This window comes from Ovis canadensis, chromosome 23 (assembly GCF_042477335.2).
Source record: "Ovis canadensis isolate MfBH-ARS-UI-01 breed Bighorn chromosome 23, ARS-UI_OviCan_v2, whole genome shotgun sequence".
Taxonomy (NCBI): domain Eukaryota; kingdom Metazoa; phylum Chordata; class Mammalia; order Artiodactyla; family Bovidae; genus Ovis; species Ovis canadensis.
Genome location: NC_091267.1, coordinates 56,560,852 through 56,583,753, shown reverse-complemented (window position 1 = coordinate 56,583,753; position 22,902 = coordinate 56,560,852). Strand labels below are relative to the sequence as shown.

Here is a 22,902-nt window from a genome sequence, read left to right as displayed (position 1 = left end):
AGGGATGCAAGGATTCTTCAGTATATGCAAATCAATCAATGTAATATACCATATTAACAAATTGAAAGATAAAAACCATATGATCATCTCAATAGATGCAGAAAAAGCCTTTAACAAAATTCACCATCCATTTATGATTAAAGCTCTTCAGAAAAATGGGCATAGATGGAATCTACCTCAACATAGTAAAACCCATATATGATAAGCCTACAGCAAACATCATTCTCAATGGTGAAAAACTGAAAGCATTCCCCCTAAGATTAGGAACAAGACAAGGGAGTCCACTTTCACCACTATTATTCAACATAGTTTTGGAAGTTGTAGCTACAGCGATCAGAGATGAAAAAGAGGTAAAAGGAATCCAGATTAGAAAAGAAGAAGTAAAGCTCTCACTGTTTGCAGATGACATGATACTGTACATGGAAAACCCTAAAGATAGTATCAGAAAATTACTAGAGCTAATCAGTGAATTTAGCAAAGTTGCAGGATACAAAACCAATACACAGAAATCACTTGCATTTCTATATACTAACAATGAAAAATCAGAAAGAGAAATTGAGGAATCCCATTCACCATTGCAACAAAAAAGAATTAAATATCTAGGAATGACCTTACCTAAGGAGACAAAAGAAATGTACATAGAAAATTATGAGACACTAATGAAAGAAATCAAAGATGACATAAACAGATGGAGAGACAGTCCATCTTCCTGGGCAGGAAGGATCAATATTGTGAAAATGACTATACTACCAAATGCAATCTAGAGATTCAATGAGATCCCTATCAAATTACAGGTGACATTTTTTTCACAGAACTACAACCAAAAAATTCACAATTCATATGGAAACACAAAAGACCCTGAATAGCCAAAGCAGTCTTGAGAAAGAAGAACGGAGCTGTAGGAATCAACCTTCTTTGACTTCAGATTATACTACAAAGCTACAGTCATCAAGACAGTACAGTAGTGGAACAAAAACAGAAATACAGACCAATGGAACAAGACAGAAAGCCCAGAAATAAACCCATGCACCTATGGGTACCTTATTTTTGACAAAGGAGGCAAGAATATACAATGAGGCAAAGACAATAAATGGTGCTGAGAAAACTGGACAGTTATGTGTAAAAGAATGAAATTAGAACACTTCCTAACACCATACACAAAGATAAACTCAAAATGGATTAAATACCTAAATGTAAGACTAGAAACCATAAAACTATTAGAGGAAAACATAGGCATAACACTCGATGACATAAATCAAAGCAAGATCCTCTATGACCCACCTCCAAGAGTAATGGAAATAAAAACAAAAGTAAACAAGTGGAACCTGCTTAAACTTAAAAGCTTTTCCACAGCAAAGGAAACTATAAACAAGGTGAAGACAGCCCTCAGAATGGGAGAAAATAATGGCAAATGAAACAACTGACAAAGGATTAATTTCTAAAATATACAAGCAGCTCATACAACTCAAAGCCAGAAAAACAACCCAAACAAAAAGTGGGAAAAAGGCTTAAAGAGACATTTCTCCAAAGAAGACATACAGATGGCTAACAAACACATGAAAAGATGCTCAACATTGCTCATTATTTGAGAAATGCAAATCAAACTGCAATGAGATATCACCTCACACCAGTCAGAATGGCCATCATCAAAACGTCTACCAACAATAAATGCTGGAAAGGGTGTGGAGAAAAGGGAATGCTCTTGCACTGTTGGTGAGAATGTAAACTGATACAGCCACTATGGAATAGAGTATGAAGATTCCTTAAAAAACTAGGAATAAAACCACCATATGACCCAGCAATCCCACTCCTAGGCATATATCCTCAAAAAACCAGAATGGAAAAAGACATATGTATTCCATTGTTCTTTGCAGCACTGTTTACAATAGCTAGAACATGGAAGCAACCTAGATGTCCATCGACAGATGAACAGATAAAGAAGGTTGTGGTACATATACACAATGGAATATTACTCAGCCATAAAAAGGAACGTCAGTCAGTTCTAATGAGGTGAATTAACCTAGAACCTATTATACAGAGTTAAGTGAATCAGAAAGAGAAATATAAATAACATTCTAACGCATATATGGAATCTAGAAGAATGATACTGAAGAACTTACAGGGCAGCAATGGAGAAACAGAGAGAACAGACTTATGGACATGGCGAGAGGGGAGGAGAGGGTAAAATGTATGCAAACAGTAACATGGAAACTTATATTACCATTTGTAAAACAGATAGCAAAGGGGAATTTGCTGGATGGCTCAGGAAATTCAAACAGGGACTCTGTATCAATCTAGAATGGTGGGATCGGGCAGGAGATGGGAGGGAGGTTCAAAGGGGAGGGAATATATGTGTACTGATGACTGATTCATGTTGAGGTTTGACAGAAAACAACAAAATTCTGTAAAGCAATTATCTTTCAAAAATAAATTAATAAAAGAAAAATTCTACAAGCTAGGCTTCAACAGTACATGAACTGAGAATTTCCAGATGTTCAAGCTGGATTTAGAAAAGGCAAAAGAACCAGAGAGCAAATTGCCGACATCAGTTGGATCATAGAAAAAGCCAGAAAATCCCCCAAAAAACATCTACTTCTGCTTTACTGACTACGCCAGAGGCTATGACTGTGTGGATCACAATAAACTGTGGGAAATTTTTAAAGAGATGGGAATACCAGACTACTTTACCTGCCTCAAGAGAAATCTGTATGCAGGCCAAGAAACAACAGTTAGACCTGGACATGGAACAACAGACTGGTTTCAAATTGGGAATGGAGTATGTCAACACTGTATACTGTCACCCTGCTTGTTTAACTTATATGCAAAGTATACCATGCAAAATGCCAGACTGGATGAAGCACAAGCTGGAATCAAGATTGTAGCAAGATATATCAGTAACCTCAGATACGCAGATGACACTACCCTTATGGCAGAAAGTGAAGAGGAACTAAAGAGCCTCTTGATGAAAGGAAAGAGGAGAGTGAAAAAGCTGGCTCAAAACTCGACATTCAAAAAACAAAGATCATGGCATCCAGTCCCATCACTTCATAGCAAATAGATGGGGAATCAGTGGAAACAGAGGCAGACTTTATTTTCGTGGGCTCCCAGATAGTGACTGCAGCCATGAAATTAAAAGACGCTTACTCCTTGGAAGAAATGGTATGAAAAACTTAGACAGCATATTAAAAAGCAGAGACATTACTCATCTGGCAAAGGTTCGTCTAGTCAAAGCTACGGTTTTCCCAGGAGTCATGAAGGGATGTGAGAGTCGGACCATAAAGAAGGCTGAATGCCAAAGATTGATGCTTTTGAACTGTGGTGCTGGAGAAGACTCTTGAGAGTCCCTTGGACAACAAGATCATCAACCAGTCAATCCTAAAGGAATCAACCCTGAATATTCACCAGAAGGACTGACTCTGAAGCTGAAGCTCTAATATTCTGGCCACCTGATGCAAAGAGCCAACTCATTGGAAAAGACTCTGATACTGGAAGGATTGAGGGCGGGAGGAGAAGGGGGTGACAGAGGATGAGATGGTTGAATGGCATCACAGACTCAGTGACATGAATTTGAGCAAACTCTAGGAGATAGTAAAGGACAGGGAAGCCTGACATGCTGCAGTCCATGGGGTCACAAAGACGCAACTGAATGACTGAACAATACAGCCCAAAAGGCAATTTCAGAATACGGAAATCAGGTTTTTCTGGCCCCCAGTCAAAAAAACTGACTCCCTTCAGGTTTAGCTGGGTGACTTTTTCCTCCTAAAAACATGGAGAAAAGGGTCTCCCTCTGATCAATTACTGCCCAAGTGGAAGGGCCCTTACTAAGTCCTTCTCAGCACCCCTGTATGTGTGCATGCTAAATCACTTCAGTCATGTCCAATTCTATGCAACCCTATGGACTGTAGCCCACCATGCTCCTCTGTCCATGGGGATTCTTCAGGCAAGAATACTGGAGTGGGTTGCCATCCCCTCCTCAAAGGCATCTCCTCAGTTCAGAGATTGAACCTGAGTCTCTTATGTCTCCTGCATTGGCAGGTGGGTTCTTTACCACTAGTACCACCTGGGAACACTCTCAGCACCGCTATGGCAGTAAAATTACACGGGATCAACAACTGCGCTCACCTGTTCCAAATCAAGCCGGTTCCTCTTGAGTCCACACAGGACTCTGGCTATGAAAAGGAAGACACCCCCAAGTGGACCTGTGAGCCCACTGAAGGCCTGAGGTTCCTATTTAAAAATCAACAAGTAGGGACTTCCTTGGTGGCGCAGTTGATAAGAATCCTCCTGTCAATGCATGAGACATGGTAAAGGAAGATTCCACAAGTTGTGGAGCAATTATGTCCGTGTGCTACAACTACTGAGCCCACACTGTAGAGCCTGCAATCCACAACTACTGAAGTGCGCATGCCTAGAGCCTGTGTTCCACAACAAGAGAAGCCACTGCAATGAGAAGCCCACGCACTGTAACAAAGAGTAGGCCCCATTCAACACAACTTAAAAAAGGTCCAGGCAAAGCAACAAAGACCCAGAGAAGCCATAAATAAATATATAAAGTTTTTTAAAAAGTACAAATCAACAAGTTGAATATATATACTTAAAGGACAGACACTGTTGGCAGGTAAGTAAAATGAGTTGGTGAGTTGGACTCCTAGTTGTCATTTTTGCTATTCTCTTACTTATTTCAAGTCAAGTTAAAGACTATTCACTGGAAGCTCACGGCTGCCACCCCGAAACCATTATTCACCCTAATATTTCTCTCCCTTCTATGGGTATCCACACAAGGGGGATGGAAGAGCAACTCCGTAGTACAAATATCCTTCACCATAGGAAAAAAATGAAAATCTTACTAACTGTTGTATCTGCCACAACAACCCTCATGAGGCCCTGGGGTGACCCATCTTCTACTCAGCCTCAGCCAACACTTCTTTTTATATCCTCAACCAGTCTGACTAGTCTTGGGAACCACCCATAGAAGGGCTTCTCTCCATGGTCAACTAGACATGCTTTAACCTGTCCTCAGTCATCTCTGCATTAACTTGACTGGAAAAGTACCCAGCCTTTTCTGAAAACCCATAGGGATCAAACTTTGAAGACTTCAAGATCTGGTAGTCATCTTTAGGTATAGGACATGACCCATATGTTGAAGGTCTGTTCAAAGATACAAATGCAAAAGAGGGACACCTAAAGTGATCTCAACAGAGATAGATAGGACCAGAATTCCACCCATTGTATGCATCTGGGATCCTGGTAGTGCACGACCTACCCTCATTTTTGAAACTGGAAAGGGGGCACTCTACCTCCTTCATTCACAGAATGTAACATAACTGCCTTGCTTGAAGAGGAATCTCTTTCCCCCAGATAAGACCCAGTTGCTTGAGGTGGGGATCCAAGGCAAATCAAGGCCCCAGCTGCACCTACTCAGCAGATTCCACCCTCACCTGGCAGAGCCAGCTTCTTCAGGTAAACAGAACCCAAATGTGGCTACGTGCTCCAAGACAGGTTAGTTTTACCCTAACCTCATAAACCCAAAAGGAAAGCTGCAGGGTCCCATTCATGTGAGTCCCCTCTGAGCTGCGGCTACCAATGCATACACAGATGATTAACCATGGGATCCTGCACATTTGCCTTTTTAGCCCTTGGGGGGACACCGGTATATAATGTCTCCATTACCTGCCCCTGGCTCAAGTGTGTGGCTGGCCTCTCTTGGCAGGCAGTGTAACTGCTGTTCGGCTAGTGGCCCCACAGGGAGATTTTGCATGCCACAAGACAAGGCTTCATAAGTAGGCAATTACTCTATCTACTCCAACCAGGAGCACAAGGAATGTACTCTCCAGACTCTCAACCTCCCTTCGGTTCAGTTCAGTTGCTCAGTCATGTCTGACTCTTTGTGACCTCATGGACTGCAGCACGCTAGACCTCCCTGTCCATCACCAATTCCCGGAGTTTACCCAAACTCATGTCTGTCGAGTTGGTGATGCCATCCAACCATCTCATCCTCTGTCGTCCCCTTCTCCCGCCTTCAGTCTTTCCCAGCATCAGGGCCTTTTCAAATGAGTCAACTCTTTGCATCAGGTGGCCAAAGTATTGGAGTTTGAGCTTCAGCATCAGTCCTTTCAATGAATATTCAAGACTGATTTCCATTAGGATGGACTGGTTGGATCTTCCTTAATCCCTAGCCAATGTAGAAGACTGGCCTTGGGCTAGAGCAGGGAGGGGTATTGGCAACAAACCATAAAACCACGTTGCACCTACATCATCACCACTGGCCAGGTGGAAGAAGAGATCCAAAAGGTATATAAAGCAGGCTCAACAGCTACACAATTTTGGGAAGGGTAACCACAGCGCAGACTCCATATGGACCACAGTCAGAGGGGTACTGTTAATACACACTCCTGGTTCCTACCTCTATTTGGACCTCTGTTCCCAACAGTACTTTTGCTGAATTTTGGCCCCTGCCTTCTAAACCTGCTTGTTAAGTTTGTTTTTTCCAGATTACAAGTTTCACCTGCAGGTGACAGTATGCCAGGGATTTCAACCTGGCCCACATGAAGATGGAGACAACCAACATCACCTGGACTGAGCTGCAGTCTCCTACTCCCTGCCCTCCATCCGTGTCCCAGAGACCCCTACCTCTGACAGCAAGGTGGTCTGGACAAGCCCCGACTCGCCTTGAAGCAGCTTCAGAAGGTGGACCTTCGACCCTTAAGAGATTCTAAGGGCCCAGACTCCTTGAGGGGGGCAATCAATGTTAGAGCAGGCAGAATGAGCAGAGAAGAGGCTGTGGGCCATGTGACAGGAGACCCTACCCTGTGACCACGGGGTCCTTGAGGAGACAGACAAGGGCGGGAACCTCCGTGTCGGAAAGCAACCTTCTGCTAGTTAAGCCCTCCTTACAACAGAATCACCACCGCACCCGGGCACTGTCCGTCCTGCGCCGGCCACTAAGACAGACCCGAAAGACCAAACGACGAACAAAACTCGCTGCCCCCTGACGAGGCGACGACAGGAAGATCCAGAGGAGTTCCCCGAGTCCCGTCCGTTAGCTACCCCTTTTCCCCGCCGTCCCGCCCACGTTACCGACTCGCGGGGAGAAACTTGGGACGGCCACCCTGCCCCCGCCCCGCAGCCTCTGAATTGTCTCCGTGAAGAAACGACCCAGCCTCCGGGGCCGCGGCCAGGCGGCGAGACTCAAGCCTGAACTTAGCTTCGAAAGGGTCCTTCACACCCTTGCTGCAACTCAAGAAGTTCCCCGACATACCGTCTGCACTCGAGAGGAACACCGAGCGTCCCGCCAACATCAAGAGGAGCCCCGTTTCCGCCTGGTAGCTAGAGATGAGGGTTCCATTCCCTGCTTCTTCGGGAAAGGATTCCCGGCGTTCCCGTCGCATCTCAAGAGGAGGCGCTCTCAACAGGAAAGTCGAGAGCAACTCAAGGGGTCGTGCCACCATTCCAAAAGTCCCCCAAATGTCTCAGTCCACTCCAGAGGACCCTGATTTCCCTGCACTGCCTCGACTTTCACGCCGAGTATCGACTCACACCACGGTGGCACGTATGACAGCCCTGTGGGAAAGCCTCGTGGAAAAGCCACAGATCCCTGTATCAACGAGACGGGAAGCCTGACACTGCTGCTACAGCTCGGGAGGAAAGCGGACGTGCATGTCCCCACTCGAGACGAGGACTGACTCCCCTGTGGAGACTCCAGAAGTACCCCAAGATCCATGTCAGCACTGGAGAGGAATCCTCAGGTTCCGGCCTCGACTCCAAACGAGGTCTTAGGCCCCGGCACCGACTGGAGAGGAATCCCGAGAGTCCCCTCGCAACTCGCATGGAGACTGGCCTTTCCATCCGGGAAAGAACGCGCCCGCGTCCCCGCTCCCCGCAGCAGGGCCCTCACGACTTGACCCGCCACAGTCTCTCACGCCTCTTCCCTCGTTTCTTCCCCTCAGGCCCCATGGGCCTACCTCGCCCGGGCGCACAAGTTCCCCTCACTGGGGGAGCCTGACGGCCGCGCCGCTTCACCTGCCGTCGGCCGGGTTCCTGACGGCACCACCACTGACAAGGCCCCACAGAACAGACGCTCAATAAAAAGTATGTGACGAGGGACCTACCGAGAGAGGCGTCCGAAGGGTCGAAGATAGCCTCTGCCTGAGGGAAAGGTCCACTCCGCGGGGCCTGAGCACCGTAGGCTGGGCGCACCAACAGGTGCAGCGCCTCGGCGCGCCCCCGATCCGGCCCCGCCCCCTCCTGATAACGTGTACCCCCTCAGCCCCGCCTCCGGTCCTGACTGGGGACTCTCCGGAGGCGGGGCCGGGGCCGAGGGCACGCCGCTGTGCGGCTGACGTCAGCGCGCTGGGGCGGGGCGAGGCGTGAGAAGACGCAGAGGAGCGTGGGGTCGCGGGCGGGCCGTCCCGTGGCCTCCGCTCCTGGTCCTCTTGGCCGTCCGGTGCCGCCCCCGCGTCCGCTCCCGGCCTGAGCGGCGCGCTGGCGGCCATGGCGCACCGCTGCTTGCTGCTGTGGGGCCGGGGCGCCTGCCGGCCCCGCGGGATGCCCCCGATGCTCGTGCCTGGCGGCCGCGCGGGCTCCACTGAACGGCTCTACCTGCGGACGGTGAGTCCGGCACCCCCGGCCCGCTTCCGGCCCGTCACCGGGCGTCAAGGTCACGGGCCCTGCTCTCGATGTGGGTCCCCGGGGAGCGTGGAGACGGTTCTCGGGGGGGCGGGGCTACCCTGCGCCCGGGAGGCCTGCGGAGCGGAGAGCCCTGGGTGGGAGCCGGCGGCACGGGCTCAGGGGTGGGGCTGTCGTCTCCCGGTAGACACGGCACTAGTAGATGGAGTCGTTAACGGTGTCCCCCACCCCAACCCCCGAGGGGCGCTCCTCTGTTGCCGTCAGGGCCGGGATCCCGGAGCCGAAGTTGGCTGTACCCATGGCGGACCCTCCCGGCGCAGATGGAGCCCGCACAAAGCCCCGGCGGTGGTGGGCGAGCCCGAGGGTCAGCCCAGGAGGTGTTCTCAGATCTCCATGGAGAGGGCGTTCCTGACGTGTTCCTCGGAGCCCCCTTTCCTACCCGGCTGTCGGTCTTCGTCTCTCCTGCTCGGAATGGCCCTGCACGAGGCCTTTTTTCCGGTTTCTGCATTGCATCCGTTTCCTTGTCTTACTTGCTCGAATCCCTCCCTCTCTTGGCCTCTTGTGAGTACTGGACTCAGACTGTAACAGGCAGGTAGGGATCTGCCCTGTGAGTTTGCAGGGTTTTTGTCAGGACTCCTCTAAGAGGCCTTGCTTGGGAGTGAACCTCGAATGCCGAGGTGTGAGGAAGTCTCCTTGTGAAAGTGCGTGACACACATTCCCTGGTCCTGCCCTGAAGATCTGGGTGGGGACGCTGGAGCATTACTCTGGATTTTCCTCTAGATTTGTGCATCTGTTAAGTGTTCTCATAATGAGGTTCTGGGGAAAAGATTTCTGTGTGTGTTCTCGGGTATAATCCTCAAATGATTAAAACTGATGTTTCACAACTGAAAAATACTTCATCAAACATAAAACCTAATTTTCTAAGTGAGGTGCTCTATACTTAAGTTTTGCAAATTCATGTCTTTCATATGTACTATTTGAATGGCTTAGATTAGAGAAAAAAAATTCATCGATGATTCTTTTGTGGAAAATAATCTTATCATTAAATGCAGTCAGAGGTTATTGCTAGAGGTATCCCTGCTCAACACAATTTGAAAAGATCCTAAAGGGGGCTTATTCGGCAGACTAATAATATTTTTTTATACTGTGTACCCAGTTCTGTACTTCATTGTCACACAAAGACTTGCTTAGTATGATCATAGTAATATTCTGAAAGCTGCTGACTCTTAAATGGCTTTCAGAATAATTGGAAGTAATTTAAATGTGAGTATTGCCACACAGTTTTCAAAGTACTTTTCCATGTCTTATTACTTTTGATTCTCACAGTAGTATCCTGGGGCACTGATCTTCTCCCGTTGTAGATGTGTGACTTTGAGGCCCTCAGTATCATCAGATGTATTGAAGAGCATCATGCAAAAAATCAGATTTCCAGCTTTACCAAAATTGAAAGTTCTAACACCATTTGCCTGATGAACTCTGGGTCCTTCAAGTCCCAGGCTAGGTGTCACTTCCCTGTGACATCCCTGGCTCCCTTACACGTGACCCCTTCCTTCTCTGTGCCACCTCTCCACCTTCATACTGAAGGGTTCGTATTGTTGCATGTATGGTACCTTTCTGTCTTTTCTGAGTTTCTTCTGGGCAGCACTGCTTCTGGTCCCCTGGTGGACTCCCCGCTGCTTGGCAGTACCAGGCCTGGAGCAGAAGCTCTGACTTGTTGGCCTGTCCAGCGTGGATATCAGGTCATTTCAATCCATACCCTTAATGGATTTGGCATTGAGAAATATTTATTCACATACAACACACTCTTACCCATTATCAATGGTTATTTCTTAGGCCAAGTATTCTCAGCCATCAGGGAGGGCCCAACACAACAGAAGCTCCAGGTTCTCTCAGACCAGCATTGCTGTCAACCAAGAACAGTGTCAGTGTTTCTGTCCTACTTTGCAAGTAATTGTGTGTTGATTTGGAGTTAAGTCAGCTCATTCTTTTTTAATTGACATTTTCTAATTCAGATGTCATAAAATCCACCGTTTTAAAGGGTACTGTTCTGTGGCTTCTCGTATATTCACAAGGCGGTACAACCATCACTCACTATCTGTTGCCAGAACATTTAGAAGAAGCCCTATGACTGTTAGTGGTCACTCCCTGTTTCTCCCCAGCTATTCCTCCAGCCCAGGCAGCTGCTGACCTATAGCCTCTATTATTGGCCTGTTTCAGATGTTTCATAAATATGGAATCATGTAATATGTGATCTTTTGTGTCTGGTTTTTTTAGCTTAGCATAATGTTTTCAAGATTTGATGGTACCATCTATCTACTTCATTCCTTTTTTATGGCTGAATAAAATTCTGTTGTGTGCATATACTACATTTCCTCTGTTCATCATCAGTTGATGGACAATGGGTTGTTTCCATCTGGGGGCTATTATGCCAAATGATCCTATAAACATTCAAGATTTGGAATGGACATATTTTCATTTCCTTGAATAGGAGTGAATTTGCTGGATCATGTGGCAACTTAACTCTTCATTTAACATTTTGGAGAATGCCAAACTTTTCCAAAGCGGCTGTACCCATCCCCTAAGCAGTGCATGAGGGCTCCAATTTCTGCCAATCCTCACAGGCACTTGATATTGTCTCTCTCTCTTTTTTTTTTTTATTATAGCCACACTATCGGGTGTGAAGTGATTTTTGTATGGTTTTGTGATATTTTATTTTTCTCATGAGACCATAAAGGAGGCAAATGAGGATGGGTCTAATGCAGATAAGCTTCACTTTAAACACTCTCACCTGTATGTAAAAGCTTGGCCTCTAAAAAAAAATGGTGGTGTGAACTTTTCACTTTGCCAAAGGATAGGATCACTTAAACTTAACTGTCAGATTCAGCTATATCCCCTTCAATGTCTCTACACCTAAACATTTAATAAGGAGCTTGTTCAATTTGTTTACATTATACTCTAATAAACCTAGACAGGGCTTCCCTTGTGGCTCAGTTGGTAAAGAATCCGCATGCAATGCGGGAGACCTGGGTTTGATCCCTGGGTTGGGGAGATCCCCTGGAGAAGGGAAAGGCTACCCACTCCAGTATTCTGGCCTGGAGAATTCCATGGACAGCCTATGGTGTTGCAAAGAGTCAGACATGACTGAGCGACTTTCACTCACTCATACCTAGGCAGCATTTACAGTTTTTAGCAAATATGTTACTTAAAGCAGAGATGTATCTGTACAGGGACTTAGCAGGATGACAGTGTATCAAATAGCTTCAGCAAATGCTGCTAATATAAGGATTATCAGACATTGGACTATGGCTTCCTTGTCTGTGACTCGATGGACGTGAGTTTGAGTGAACTCCGGGAGTTGGTGATGGACAGGGAGGCCTGGAGTGCTGCAATTCATGGGGTCGCAAAGAGTTGGACACGACTGAGCAACTGAACCAAACCGAACCAAAAGTTAGTATTGTGCACACAAAAAGCATAGTTCTGTAATGTCGGATAAATGACCTTGCAGTATGATAGACCCTGCAGGTGGGGTGGCAGGTGTTCATGGCAGTTTTCTTTTTGAAAAGAAAACACATCAAGGAAACAATGCCTGAGCCAATGTGTTGGTAGGGAATTGTACTTGGGCTGCAGCTCTTAATTAGCTGCCTAGGTTGGAGATGCTCTCGTCTTCTGGGTGAGGTGCATGTCTCCTAGTTCTCACTGGACTGGAGCAGCCCAGTACCGGACAACCTCGTGCTCCCTTCAAGGGGGGCCGTTCTGTGCTAGTCCGTAATCACCTGTTTGAAGGGTAAAATGAAGCTCGCTTTAGACTCACCTTGATGTGACCTTCATCAAGCTTCTCTCTGTTGTGTTGCAGCTTTATCAATATGCCACGACTCAGGCGAAAACCAGCAGGAATTCCCTTCTGACAGATGTGATTGCTGCTTATCAGAGACTCTGTTCTCGGCCTCCAAAAGGTAAGCACTCACATGTGACTTACACAGACTCACTCTTGGCCGTCCTCAGAAGGGCAGGTGCAGAGGTGTGGTTTCAGTTGATTCCTAACCACCCCACCTCCTCCCTGTCATGTGATCAAAGCCATGACATTATGTCACCTTCAGATGTGGCACCTTTGGCAGTAATGACCTGGGCAGGCCAGCAAGACTTCTTCTCGGACCCCTCAGGGTTGTGACTGTACCATCTAGACTGTGATTTACTCCTGCACAAGCAGTCCTATACATCTGGCTTATTCTTTTTCATGAATCAGCTGCTTTAAAAACAAAGAACATACGTACACAAAACTTGATGGATTTTAGTTTGAAGATAATTTTTTTTCTTTTTCTAACAGGATTTGAAAAATACTTCCCCAATGGAAAAAATGGGAAAAAAACTAGTGAACCTAAAGAAGTTATGGGAGAAAAAAAAGGTACTGTTTCTAAAGATTATATTTTAACTTATTGTTTTCCCCTGGTTTATGATGTTGCTGATAGTTGTCACTGAACAAGGAACATCTTAGCTGAAGTCAGTTCTGAGCGCCCTGTGTGTGAAGTGCCTGGAGTGTCCCTGGGGCTCCCCCCCCTTATCTTAGTCTCAGGCTTCCTCACAGCACTGTGTTTAGTAACTGATCAATTGCCACAGTGCATTTTGCAATGAGTTCATTAAACGACATTAATGGAAACATTGCTGAGAGATTCAGATGCTGCTATGGACACACTCTCTGTCTGTGAACAGAACCCAAGCCAGCTGGTGCCCCGCGTCCTTCTGGAGGAGGAGTTGGTGGTGGTGGAAAACGAGGCAGCAAGAAAGATGATTCTCACTGGTGGTCCAGGTTCCAGAAGGTTCGGTTCGTGGCTCTGGTCCCTGCCCACCCCGGGAAAGGCTGAGTGGTGCTCACGGCCATGAAACGGTTCACACCCTGCACAGCAGAGACTGCATTGTCTTGTCTCACTGGTCTGCTTCCTCACTCAGGGTGACATCCCATGGGATGACAAGGAATTCAGGATGTACTTTCTCTGGACCGCCCTATTTTGGGGAGGATTCCTGTTTTACTTCCTGTTCAAGAGCTCCGGGAGAGAAATCACGTGGAAGGACTTTGCCAACAACTATCTTTCCAAGGGAGTCGTAAGTATCGTGTGGGACACAGGCAGCAGGGATCAAAGGGTGAGTTCAGCTTTGGCCAATAAAGTGATAAACAGCCAGCACATTGCCAGGCTTGTTCGTCATCAAGTCCCATATTGTATGTTTCTAATGCTGGAAAGTATAGCAGCCAAGGAACCTGTGAGTTCTGACCCAGCAGTTTCCAGACTGACCATGAACCCCCTGTATCGCTTGCCCTGGAGATCCTAGTTCTGGCGCCCAGTCTACTCGGTCCTCTCCCTCCTGCCATCAGCTGCCTCTCTTCCCTCCCTGGCCAGCCCCTCTGGGTTCCAGCACGGCATCACCGCTGTGACCTCCTGCACTCCTGGAAGTAGGTGAATAAGTGAATCAGGTTTTACTGCAAGAGCAGACGGGCTCTGAGTGAGGCCCCAGGCAGGAGCTTTGCCTCTGGGCTGGGTCTTTGCCAGTTAGACCCTGTTTCGGCTCATTTAAGATGCAGTGGGCTATAAGACATATTATTTTACGCGTTACTTAGATTAAGTAGACTGCCAATGACACTGTGACATCTTGTCAGCTGTCACGTACATTCCATGTCTGAGAGGTTAAAATATGGAAAATGTCCATCTTAGAAGTGAGGAAACAAAGTGATAGTAAGAGAAGCAGGATTTGGCCAACTCTGAGCCTCGGGGAAATGACTTAACCTCCCATTAGTGATGTTTTTTTTAATCCACGAAATGAATAAAATAAGGATATTAATACTTGAAAAATATAAAGAATCTAAAATTATTTTTAAAGATTGTCCAGTAAGGTGAGGACAGACAGAATGGAAACAGTCTTTCATATTTTGAAGCAGGTGTCTCGCTCATGAAAGTGAGGCTCTCAGGTTTGTAATTCCCAGGTGTCGTGGAGAGCCTGCACTCTGAGCAGTGACTTCTGTCCTCTGAATGTGGGGACAGGCCCCAGGGAGGGTTCTCTGTTGTCATGTCTTCTCCTGACCCGCTGGCTGTCTACAGTCGGTCTGCTGATGACCCAGCAGGTTTATGGGGAACAAGAGTCCTCTAGTCAGTGCTTTCCAGACAGTGTGCCCCTGTTCTGGCTCTTCCTGGGGTCTCCCAGGCCCCCTCACTTTGTATCCTGGGCTGATACCTTCCAGACTCCCTGCCAGAGCAGATTTCACGGCAGCAGGGAGCAGGCACCCACCGAAGGAGCTCAGTTCCCAGCAGCCTGAGGCCTCAGGATGAGGTGTGCAAATGACCAAAGAGTCCATAGAGTAGGAGGGTCCAGGGAAACCAGGTCAAACCATCTCAGACCTCAGAGGGGCAAAATTTAGGAAGTTTTGTAACAGCAAGTGAAGACATAGAGCAGTGGGAGCATTTTAGAGAACGTTTGGCAGGAGCATGAGTCGGAGAGTAGTGTGCAGCATCCAGCAGGGCTGAGGGCAGTTGTGCCCTACAGCCCAGCCAGCTGTGTTCACCACAGACGCACATCCCAGGGAGTTCCAGGAGACAGTCCCAGGCATGATGCGTAGCAGCGTCCACAGTGGCATTGTTGGTGTTGGGGGAGTGTTGGGAACAGTCTGAAGGTCTTTGAACAGAACGCATGAATAACTTGGGGTGTGCTTATAAAATAGGGGTCTGTGAGGAACTGACATGTCAGCGAGGAAAGGCCTTACAAATACAGTGATAGAAGAAAAAGTTGTAGGAAAACATATGCCAGATGAGACCATTTGTAAAGTTTAAAAACAGGCAGAAGTGAATGTCTGTTTAGGGTTAGGTCTTTGTGGCCCAGGACCAGGCCGTGCTTTGGGGTGGCCAGCACCAGTACACGACGGCCACCCCTGGGTATGGGGCATGACTGGGGGCTTCAGCTGGTTTGTGATGTTTTGTTTCTCAAGCTGGAGGGGAAAACACAGGATGTCTTTACATTATTCATCATTTTTCTTTGTGTGTCTGAAATATATGCATTTCAGATGAGCTTAGAAGAATGTCTCTAATCTTTCTGTAAATTTATGTTTGAATATTTCTTTAAAATTACAGGTAGACAGACTGGAAGTTGTCAACAAGCGGTTTGTTCGAGTGACTTTTACACCAGGAAAAACTCCTGTTGATGGAGTAAGTGATGTTATTAAGTGATGTGAACTAGCTGTCAGTTAAGTTCTTATATTTAAAACTGAAAAGCCAGCGTTCCCTCACACTGGCTGCGTCAGAGCCGGGCAGTAGAGCAGCTGTGATCTACACTAACAGTGACAGTGTGACCCTTGTGTCCATCACATGGGCAAGAATTGGGTCAATGATTTGGGTTTGGTGATCACATTGGCTGTACCAGTGAAGTAAACCAAAGAAGTAAAACCTGGTTTTCAGTATTCCAGTATCTATGATTTTTCAAGACTGAGAACAATTGGTTAAGAAAGAAATGGTAAAATCTGAACTGCTTATGTCTTGAGACAGCTTTTGTCAAATCAGTTTAAGAAGTGTTCTGATCATATCTCTCCAAACTGTTTTGTGATATTAATTTCTATTTCTGTTCTTACTATTTAAAAATATATTTCTTGTCCAACCAGTTTGAGCTCTGTTCCAGAGACACCAGGTTGAGTTGAGGGGATTATTGGTGAGGAACAGGTGAGGTTCCTGGTGATTCCCAGCCCTTCTGGGCCAGAGCCCCAGGCCCACCCCCAGTCCTGGGCACCCTGCAATCTTCCAGCTCACCCAGGGCTGGAGCCCATCCTGACACTGAGGAGTATCATCACAGCTGCACCCTGATGTGGGACCAGACAGCTCAGAAGTCCTGGGGAAAGGACGCTTGTTTGTTTATGAAAAGGGTTGTCTTTTCAAGTAGAGTTTTTGTTTTTCTGAGTTAGGATCATAGAGGAGTGCTTGTTTGAAATTGTAGAAACGCTTATTGGCCAAGGGTTCTCACTGAGTAAAGCTTTGTCACTCTGGTTGTTAAAGACTGGTTGTTAAACCCGCCTTGCGTTAATCTTGATCTCATTGTTGGGTTTTTTAGTTTGTAATTTTGCAGTATTTCTGAAAAATTCTTAGGAAGTTAAACCCTTTGTTTCCTCTTCGTTCCCCTAACAAAATTAGGACATTTCACTTTCCTGTCTTTACAGCAGTACGTCTGGTTCAACATTGGCAGTGTGGACACCTTTGAGCGGAACCTGGAGACTCTGCAGCAGGAACTGGGCATAGAAGGGGAGAACCGGGTCCCTGTGGTCTACATCGCCGAGAGTGACGGGTGAGCCTTGGGCAGTGGACTTGGGAGGCTGTCTTTGCGCCCAGGGCTTATGGTGTATTCTGTCACCAGGGGGCAGCACATCACACTTTGTATTCTCATCAGGCCTCTCAATCTGGCCTGAGTTCTTTGCAGCCATTAGTAACTTAACAGTTTTTGCTAGAGACTGGTTGGTTTTTTGCATATTGATATTTATCTTGATTAAGCAGTGGTGTGGGGTCCATGTCCAATACACTGACCTTGTGTAGGATTTTAGCATAAAAAGCCCCTTTGTGTTTAAGAGCAGCGTGCCCACCTTTTAACTGTCCTTTATGTTTAGATTTCACAGAATTTCCAGGCTTTTTAAGTAATGCTTCTTCCTCTTTGATCAGAGCTGCTTCTTCCCTTAGAGGTTATTTGTTTTTAGAAAGACCAGCTCTGGGCCTTGAAGAAGGGCTTGTTGATTTCAGGGGCTGCCTGTCTTTGGTTTTACTTGGGAATGTATGGCCTTTGAGTTCCGCCCACCGACGCCCAGGTGGATCTCAAGGCGGTGACCCATTTGCATTAAATGCAGAACATGTACCTTGATTAAGAGTTTGGGAGTGAAAGTAGAAATAAAGCTTGATTTTCTTCTACATGTAAAACAGCATGTTAACAGAGCTGATGGTCTTACTCAGCTCTGGGGACTCTCTTGAGTCATGGTTTGTGTAGCCCTACAGTCTCCCTGCGGTATGTAGGTCCTGTCAGCTATCAAAGTTGTTTCACACTTGGGGTGATATGTCCCTCAGTCCCTGAGGTTAACATACAGTTCCTTAACGTTGCAAGCTGGTGCTGAAACATTACGCAGAGTCTTATTGCATGTTCTTTAAACCTTTACTGCCAGTGCGTTGTTTTTTCTCTAGAAGTAAACCAAAGGTAAATTGTTCATGGCTCTTGCTTCCTGCTGTAGCAGCCTTTACAGTTTTGTAATAGATGAAAAATTAGAAAGCTAATTCTTATTTTATTCTTGTTTCATTTTTTTACCTAAACTATGTACCAGGTTTTGACCTAAATTTCGTAGGTTAAGTTAAACTAAAATGCTTTATGTTACCCAGTATACGTCTGTCCACAGTTTCATGGAAATTAACTTAAGACAAATAGAAGGCAGAGACTGTAAATCATCTCTGAGCCACTCCCCAGAGTGGGTGAGAGTTGGTGGGCACCCTGCCCCCGGGCCTGTGTGAGCCTGCACAAGCCACCCCACCGTGCTGGGGAGCTCCCCACCGCTGCCTTCGCACAGATTAGATATTTAGAAGTCATCCCTTCAGAAATAGTTAATCCATTCCAGTAAGAGGACTGGAATGTCTACCCAGGCTAACACCAGAATTGTATTAAAATTATTAAGTCAACAAATTTCTTTGGAACTCATATGTAGTGACAGTAGGTCACAGGTCTAGCCCGTGTGGTTCTTGAGTGGGAGTGACACAGCCGTGGAGAGGGTACGCATTAGGAGCAGGTCTTTCTTTGGTCTTACTTTCTGAGCATCTGCTTCAGTGACACTTGATGCACGTAGACTCTCCTTGTGCCTCAGGTGAGGTGCTGGGGTACCTGGCTGCCCAGGTAGAGCGTGTGCATGTTCTACCGAGGCAGGTCCCTGGCAGGGCGGTCTGAGCGAGTGCCCTTTGAGCTCTCGCTGTCATGTATCTGCAGCTCCTTCCTCCTGAGCATGCTGCCCACCGTGCTCATCATCGCCTTCCTGCTCTACACCATACGGAGGGGCCCAGCTGGCATTGGCCGCACAGGCCGGGGCATGGGCGGACTCTTCAGTGTTGGAGAGACCACCGCCAAGGTCCTCAAGGATGAGATTGATGTGAAGTTCAAAGATGTGGCCGGCTGTGAGGAGGCCAAGCTGGAGATCATGGAATTTGTGAATTTCCTAAAAAATCCAAAGCAGTATCAAGACCTGGGAGCAAAAATCCCAAAGGTAAATGAACATTCAGAAGTCAGTTTTCAGCTTATTAACCCTAAATCCTTTGAAGTGTTTCTTGATCTCTGAGGTTATAATTTTTTGAAGTTTGATTACTTCCACAGTAGCTGCTCTTCTCTCCTTCCTCTATTGTAACCTGCTAGTCTCTGTTTAACTCCTGAGTCTTTACAGTTGACTGTCCCTTGTGAATGTGTCTCCTTGAAAATAGTGTATCTCTTCCCCCAAAGATGTGTGTCCCCTCCCCTCATTGTGCTGCTTTTTCTCCGCAGTGTGATTTGGCTGCTGTGTCTTAGCACTGTAGTCCCAGGCAGGCTGCCTCTGCTCTGGCCCTGCCGTCCCTCCCCCAGCAGCTTGAGTGGACGGTCTGCCTGGTCTGGCACTCACATTCCAGGCGAGGGGCTCCATAGAGTGCAGACCTCCCTGCCCTTGCCCTCTTCCACCACCACCTACTGCCGGACTCGGGCAGCCTTGCCCATCTCTGCTCCCAGGACCAGGCTCAGGCATTAAGTAATGAAGAGAAAATCTTTAAGGTTCTAAAAAACTCGTTAATAAAGTTACGTGAGGGAGTCTTTTCTAAAGGGAATCATCACTTCCTTGATTTCATGTCCTGCCTTCATGGATGAAAGGTTACATTTTAGTTTTATAATTTGTTGTACTTAATTAAGTACATGTTCACATCATACTCAAGCATCTCCATGACTTAAGTAGTTATAGTGTTTGAGCAAACATATTTTTCTTTTTAAGTTCATCATTGGTTATTAGATATTTACTTCATCTGTGAAATTTTAAAGGAAAGAAAATAAGCAAAATGTAAACTGGAAGTATAATATTTGAAGTTAACCTCAGGTGGTTTTTTAGTATTGCTAGATTCCCAGCTTAAGTCACCCTTTATATACATTAGGTCTAAAAAGCAGCACTAAAAATCTTAAAAAGTAAGGGAAGTATTTCACATTCTTGCCAGGTTTTTTAAAACAAAGTAGTCTCTAATTATCTTTGCCTTTCTCTTTTTATTAAAAAGCATTTTATCTTTGTTTACATGTTTAAGAAATGTTTAGGATATGTCACTAAAATTTATAGACAGATTATACCTTGAAATTATTTATGGATATGCAGTTTATTTTTCTAAAAGTAGTTCAGTATACTTTCCCTTTTTTTATCTGAAGGGTGCCATTCTCACCGGTCCTCCAGGCACTGGGAAGACACTGCTGGCTAAGGCCACGGCTGGAGAAGCCAACGTCCCTTTCATCACCGTTAGTGGGTCTGAGTTCTTGGAGATGTTTGTTGGTGTGGGCCCAGCTAGAGTAAGTCTCACCTCTCGCTGTGTTAACTCAGCAGGTCGGAAAGAGGGCACGGGACCCCTGCCACAGTGGGGTACCGCCCACCTTGGGGCAATGGCTGGGTGGGCTTGAGGGGTCATGCCTTTGCTGTGTGCCTGCATGGCTGGGTCTGTGAGTGAGTGTTATAAAGTCTACAGCTCTACTCTGTTCCCTCTGAGTAGGACAGAGGTGTGTAGCATCAGTTTGTTGGTGTTCGTGCTTCTCACACAACAATAATTGATGAGATTTTAGAAATACTTGCTCACCTTACATCAGTTTCACACCATTTGCCACATGACTTCCTTGCTGCTTGCACCGTTTAACATCTGTGCTGTACCGTGCTGTACACAGATGGTCTTCCTGGGGGCAGGAAGCTTGGTGTCTGTTTTTATTAGGATAATACTACTCACTTGTTAAGTGACCCCAGCGCTTACGCTTTCATCCAGGTCCGTGACTTATTCGCCCTTGCTCGGAAGAATGCCCCTTGCATCCTCTTCATCGATGAAATAGACGCGGTGGGAAGGAAGAGAGGCAGGGGCAACTTCGGCGGGCAGAGTGAGCAGGAGAACACGCTTAACCAGCTGCTTGTGGAGATGGACGGTGAGTGCTCCATCACCTGTGTCTATCCTGTACTTTCCAGTTGTTCTTCCTGTGTCTAAAATGAGAGTCCTGTGCTGGTAATTTGTCTTTAAGTAGTTGATCATTAAATCTTTAGGTGTTAGATATGATGTTAAGGGCAAAATGAATAGTAGGAAAAATCATTTAAACTTATGACTTTAAAAACCGCTAGATAATGGGAAAAAAGCAATGGTGTATCTGGTGCTCATACACTCTTGGCAGGGACACATTATTTTCCTCCTCACAGCATGTAACAGCAGTGATGCCTTTGTCTGTCTCCAGGATTCAACACAACAACCAATGTGGTCATCTTGGCGGGCACCAACCGACCGGATATCCTAGACCCAGCTCTCATGAGGCCAGGCCGCTTTGACAGGCAGATCTTCATTGGTGAGATGGCTTTCTTGCCCTGGATTTAGGCCAGTTCTCACGAGGAGAGGTTGCAGCTGTTTGATTATGATTTTTTCTTCTTAAAAATAATTTATCAAGGACCGCCGGACATTAAGGGAAGAGCCTCTATTTTCAAAGTTCACCTCCGACCTCTGAAGCTGGATAGCGCCCTGGAAAAGGAGAAGCTGGCGAGGAAGCTCGCATCCTTGACCCCGGGGTTTTCAGGTGGGTGAGCTCTACCCTCAGTTCTGTCTACAGGACACGACCCTTCCTTTCTCGTTCCCTCTGTCCATCCTTACAGACTCAATATGAAGCAGGAGGGACCACCTGCAGCCTGAGAAGGGTGTATTCATGGGCGCAGGTGCCTCAGTTCCAGGGGCCTGGCTACTTAAAATTTTTTTTGAGCACATACATTGTGTTATGGCTTATTTGTGTTGCCATATACTTTGAGAAGTTAATTTACAGAGAACTAAGCATTAATTGGTGGGCATTTACAGAAGTTATTTTACAGAGAACTAAGCATTAATTGGTGGGCATTTTAAAGCACAGTCTTAGTTTGCTCTCATCATATGGTCTGTGGAGATAGATTACTGCCCATGGGTGTCTGTCCACTGCTGGTCCTTGCAGTGTGATTGAGGGGCCAGTTGTGCTGGGCAGGCCTGGGCGCTGGAACCTGCTGGTGGTGGGGACCTGGTCTGGTCCCTCTTCAGAACTGTGGCCAGTGAGCTCAGGTGTATCTGGTGGAGAACTGCTGTGTTCTTTCACAGGAGCTGATGTTGCCAACGTGTGCAATGAAGCAGCTTTGATTGCCGCAAGACACCTTTCAGATTCCATAAACCAGAAACACTTTGAACAAGCAATTGAACGAGTGATTGGCGGTAAGGCAGCTGGTAGACTGCACATCCAAGGGTTGATGGCGTGATTCTGAAGCCAGGGAGTATGTCCACCCAGGCCTGGAGCTCGCGGGCACCTTGGAGTGTCTGTACAGAGGCTTCCATGTCGGATGGATCTGAGACAGGCTGTAGTCAGGGAGAGGTCTTCCCCTCAGTTATAGCAGTCTAGTTGTTTTCTTTTAAAAAGCACTTGTAGCCTTCCTGTTTTCCAAAAATTTCATCGCATGAGTCTAATGTGCCCTGAGCGAGACATAGGTGGTGGATAAACAGTTGTAAAACCAGTTAGACTGGGAAGGCCTGTGATGTGTGTTCTTTGTGAGGCCCTGAGTGGTGGTGTGTGAGCCTCTGGTGATGTCGTTGTCGCTAAAGCACAGGCTTTATTTTCTGTTCTGTGTGTCAGGCTTAGAGAAGAAAACGCAGGTCCTACAGCCCGAGGAGAAGAAGACAGTGGCATACCACGAGGCAGGCCACGCAGTTGCCGGTTGGTACCTGGAGCACGCAGACCCTCTCTTGAAGGTGAGTGGCTGGGGGGGACGTAGTGGGGACATCTGACAGTGGCACTGGGGGGAGGCATCATGCATTGATGAGTTACAAAGTTTGGAAAGAAAAGTGTCTGGAAGCTGAAGGGATTTTCTCCGGTGGGTCAAGTTGGTAGAGGATCCTGCTCAGCAGTGGCCCTACTGTCAGGCCTGGGAATTCGCGGATGGGTTTCATAAGAGACAGAAGCACTGTGTAGGAGTCACTTGGGATGAGGTCATCCCAAGAGGAAGTGCTCTCCTGGACCAGCTGCCCAGCTGAGGCCCTGGGGTTG

General features: G+C 46.7%; 2 protein-coding genes across 12 annotated transcripts in view; one reads left to right on the top strand and one right to left on the bottom strand.

Annotated features, from left to right (window-relative positions):
- PRELID3A (PRELI domain containing 3A) overlaps positions 1-8,653 on the bottom strand; it is a 50,611-nt gene extending 41,958 nt beyond the window's left edge. For 9 of the 11 annotated variants that reach the window (XR_011252411.1, XR_011252413.1, XR_011252415.1 and 6 more), the window contains exon 1: positions 8,109-8,632. The gene's annotated coding sequence lies outside the window, so the exon portion shown is untranslated. Of the gene's footprint in view, positions 1-8,108 lie in introns of all 11 variants that reach the window. The other 2 variants (XR_011252410.1, XM_069569042.1) reach the window with 2 other exon arrangements.
- AFG3L2 (AFG3 like matrix AAA peptidase subunit 2) overlaps positions 8,310-22,902 on the top strand; it is an 18,290-nt gene continuing 3,697 nt past the window's right edge. Inside the window, exons 1-14 of the mRNA XM_069569030.1 lie at positions 8,310-8,607; positions 12,479-12,578; positions 12,950-13,027; positions 13,333-13,439; positions 13,570-13,722; positions 15,735-15,809; positions 16,808-16,932; positions 18,598-18,871; positions 20,038-20,175; positions 20,637-20,790; positions 21,091-21,198; positions 21,298-21,423; positions 21,966-22,076; positions 22,492-22,607. Coding sequence (XP_069425131.1) covers positions 8,491-8,607; positions 12,479-12,578; positions 12,950-13,027; positions 13,333-13,439; positions 13,570-13,722; positions 15,735-15,809; positions 16,808-16,932; positions 18,598-18,871; positions 20,038-20,175; positions 20,637-20,790; positions 21,091-21,198; positions 21,298-21,423; positions 21,966-22,076; positions 22,492-22,607 — 1,782 coding nt within the window. The 5' untranslated portion in view covers positions 8,310-8,490. The remainder of the gene's footprint in view (positions 8,608-12,478; positions 12,579-12,949; positions 13,028-13,332; positions 13,440-13,569; positions 13,723-15,734; positions 15,810-16,807; positions 16,933-18,597; positions 18,872-20,037; positions 20,176-20,636; positions 20,791-21,090; positions 21,199-21,297; positions 21,424-21,965; positions 22,077-22,491; positions 22,608-22,902) is intronic.